Source organism: Aphanomyces invadans (assembly GCF_000520115.1).
Source record: "Aphanomyces invadans strain NJM9701 unplaced genomic scaffold supercont1.235, whole genome shotgun sequence".
Classification (NCBI taxonomy): Eukaryota; Oomycota; class Saprolegniomycetes; order Saprolegniales; family Verrucalvaceae; genus Aphanomyces; species Aphanomyces invadans.
In genome coordinates, this window is record NW_008580380.1 from 1 (window position 1) to 3,661 (window position 3,661).

The window sequence follows — 3,661 nt, forward strand, 5'->3', positions numbered from 1 at the left end:
CAACTGCCCGACTACAGTATGATGCAAATACAACGCATTTGGTCGCCAGCGTGCACCGCAACACGCGACACACGCCAAACAACGTGAGAAGGCTGAATATGAAGTCAATCACGACAAAACAAGAGTCGTTACCACCGCAACTGTTCTGTTCTAACGGAACTCAATCGAACACAATTTGCAGATCTCGACGATGCCGCCAGCGACATGCACCTTCATGATGCAGTCGCACCACCTGATCGTGCAGTTTTTCCCGGCCACGTCCCGCGATGCCGGTCAAATCGTCCACGCAATAGGAATTCGTCGAACGCGATGCAATCCCTGCGACTGCGTTGGGGACCTTACTCGCTAAAGCAGGTGCAGCATCGACCGACACTCAGTGAGCCCCCAGTACTGGGGAATGTACTGTCGCCACGCAACCATGTCAGTGGAGGGCTCCACAGCCTATTCATCCACGCACATGCAAGTGACGACGGTGAACACGATGCACGTGAGCCCCGCGAAAAGGAAATCGACACCAACGTTGGCACACTGTAGCCATCGTTTGCGTGGAGTTCCGTGTGCCTTTTTTGCTGCGTACTACAGTAGTCCCCAGCAATTGGGAACATTTGTTGGCGATATGGTTTTAAGGGTTTTCAATTTACACAAGTTCAAAATTAATCAGGATGGGTCGCTCGGTGTTGATAGGATAAGAATATACATGTGGTATTGAATGAAAAGTGTTTGAATTCAAAAACGGACATCATATTCGAATTCAGGAGGGGGTTGATACCCTGGCAACCTCCAGAAGACAAAACGCTGGACTTCAAGTTGTGTCGCAGTTGGAAGCGGTAGAGCCAGCCGTTCGTAAACCTCATGATGGCGAGATCATCTGTAGACTGTGATGAACTTTGGAGTGCGTCTCGTATGGCGATCGCCTTGGCACGGATGGTCGGTCCAGTTACAATGGGGACCTTCCACTCCTCACACTTTCGAATCCAAGTCATTAGTCGACGTTCCAGTTCGGGTAGGCGGGCCTGCTTGCTGATTTGTGTGACGGATGTACATCCATGGGCTTGCTCTGATCGTTTAGCCAACGAGACATCGTCGACTTTTGGGGAACATGTGGCAGTCCAAATTCACGCTGAACCCATTTTTGCAGTTCAAGTCCTCTTATGTCAGGATTGGACTTGTTATACATCAATAGTGAGCGCTTTTGCTCGACGGTGAATCTCATTCGTGTCGAGGGTGACGGCATATTGAGTACACCAAGCGGTTTTTCGCGACGTGTGTCATATGAATTTTCAATCCGCCTCTATAAATTCATTTTTCAGTACTTCTTGGACAAGAATTAATTTTGCGAGGATATTAATTAGTTGCGGGTTCCCTATTGCGGGGGAATGCTGTATTGTTTAAGCCGCCCCAGTTGCGTCTCGAAGTGGTCACGTGCTGATCGGTGGGGAATCCCACAGTCAAAGAGGGTTGACAAAGACACAGCGATGGCCTTCCATCTTGCCGTTAGTGTTCCGTACTCACCGTCGTATGGCTCGACGCGCACGACTTCACAAACAAGGCTAAATCCATCTCCGCACCCCAAGCAAGCTGCTTTTGCATGGCCTTGTCCATCGTCAATCGAGTTTGTCTGTGGGAGGTCACTACGGTAACACGAATCGATTTGATTGGCTCAGGAACGCTGGTCATCGGTCAAATTTGACTTGGATTTTATGGTAACTTTGCATTGACCTTTCGTTGGCAGTTGTGCAAATAAAAATGAACAAACAATACCTCGTGTTAGTCCGCAAGAGCTTTGTTTAGCCACTCAATTTTAGACCAATCGGAAAAGAGGAAGATTAATTTTTCGACTTGTCTGCAATAGTTCCCAATCAGAGTAGTACCCTCGTTGAAACAATGTGTGTAGATAATATGGCAAACGCGACAAATCCAACCGACAATGCTATGATTGGTCAATTATACAAAACGAATTTTTGATTTCAACCAGTGCACAATAAGTAGAGGGGATACTCCCTCTACTTAATGGTCCTTCAGGTTTCCCTATTGGGCATGGAACCTCGAAAACCCATTGCAATTAGCCCCGAGTTCAATCCCCTCTAAGGGCAATTAGTATTTCCATGAACACTACAATTTATGACTTCACTTCCTCTTTCGGACTTCTTTTAACAAACTTGAATAATTACCTGTGTGATCTGCAAATGCAGCCTCAAACAGATTATAGCTTTGGTACTTTAAAAGTGCAACTCCCAAAGTCTGTCCCTCAGAGTACTTGCGACGATCGCACTTGATCATGTCCTTCGTAAAGTCTTTGATGGCACAGAACAAGCCGCTCTTGGGACATGGAGTGAACCATTGATCCCACGCATCTATACCAGATCGTGCCGTTGGAATGGTATTGGTCACCACGCACTCCCCAAGGGTCAGTTGTCGCTGGCGAGCAGGCGCCAGAGCAGCCTTCGGCGTCTCGACGCCAACACCTTTCTTCACCGCATTGATAATGGCGTCCAACGTCGACATACTTGTACCAGACGCAGCTTGAACCACGCCATGGACCGAGCCGTTGTGCTTTCTCAGCAGATTGCACGGGTCGATGCCGTCGCTGATGCTTCTGGTCACCAGAGGTACTCGCAACACGTTTTAGCATCCGTCCACCGGCACCACGCCATCAACTCTCGGAAATTGAACTTCCGTTCTGGCGACTCAAACACCCTGTAGAAGCAGCCTCCTCTCCGCATACTGTGCAATGAGATGCCGATTGGCAGACTCGGCGACGACTGTACCAAGTCTTGGACAACGCGTCGAACATAGCTCTGATCGAGAGGTTTGAACCAGTCCAAGCGAACTTGACCATGTTGGCTGGACACAGTTGGGAAAACGCATGCGTCTTGCGACATATTGGCGTGGATAAGACGGACTTTGTCTAGGTAGCCTTAGTAGAGGATGCAGACGCAGAGACATGGGTACGAAGTCTCGTCGACCAAATGGTAAACTTGCCATTCCTTCTCAACACTCGCTTTCGTATGCCATCGCAGGCGAATGGACACGTATCGACCAGATTTGTCTTCCCCCAAGGCGACGTCGTGCCACTTCAGCGCCAATATCTCGCCGATTCAAAAGCAGCCAATGAAGCAGCAGCACGGCTAAATCTGAAACATGGCTGCAACAAAGGGATTGTGGTTGGCAAAGAGATTCATCAAAGTTGACAACTCGTGAACAGTCAAGGGGTGGGCCTTCTTTTCGTCGTCAACATTCTTCTGCCGATTGAACTTCTGCAAACCAATGACGTAGCGCTTCCCATGTGTGTCTTGTGCTGGGTTGGGGGATATGTTGCTCTCCTTGAAATACGACATCAATGCGGTTTTCGCGGAGTCTTCGGTGCGGGCTTTTCTTCCCAAACTGTACAGTTGATGGAGGAAGTCCGTGCCATCCTCGATCGTGGCGGCTTTAGGGTTGAGCCCGCTCTTGTACCGAGCACAGTACGCCTCGAACTGGCGTTGGTATGTCAAATATGTCCTCCGTGTGGAGGCTCCATGGAAAGCGTCTTGAATCGCCTGCTTCGTCGGTGTCCTCTTCATCGCTTTTTGGAATGTGAACAGGTCAGTAGAAACGGCGTGAAACGAAACGATTTTAGGATTTATCCAATCATGGCTTGTATATGTTTAATGTTAAGGAT

General features: G+C 48.8%; 1 protein-coding gene across 1 annotated transcript; it reads right to left on the minus strand.

The window, feature by feature from the left end:
* Positions 1 to 3,128: 3,128 nt before the first annotated feature.
* H310_15229 (hypothetical protein) lies at positions 3,129 to 3,563 on the minus strand (the record flags this gene model as incomplete). The annotated part of the gene is made up of 1 exon (XM_008883217.1): positions 3,129 to 3,563. One exon carries the CDS (start codon positions 3,561 to 3,563, stop codon positions 3,129 to 3,131), a length of 435 nt encoding a protein of 144 aa, XP_008881439.1.
* Between the last annotated feature and the right edge of the window lie 98 nt (positions 3,564 to 3,661).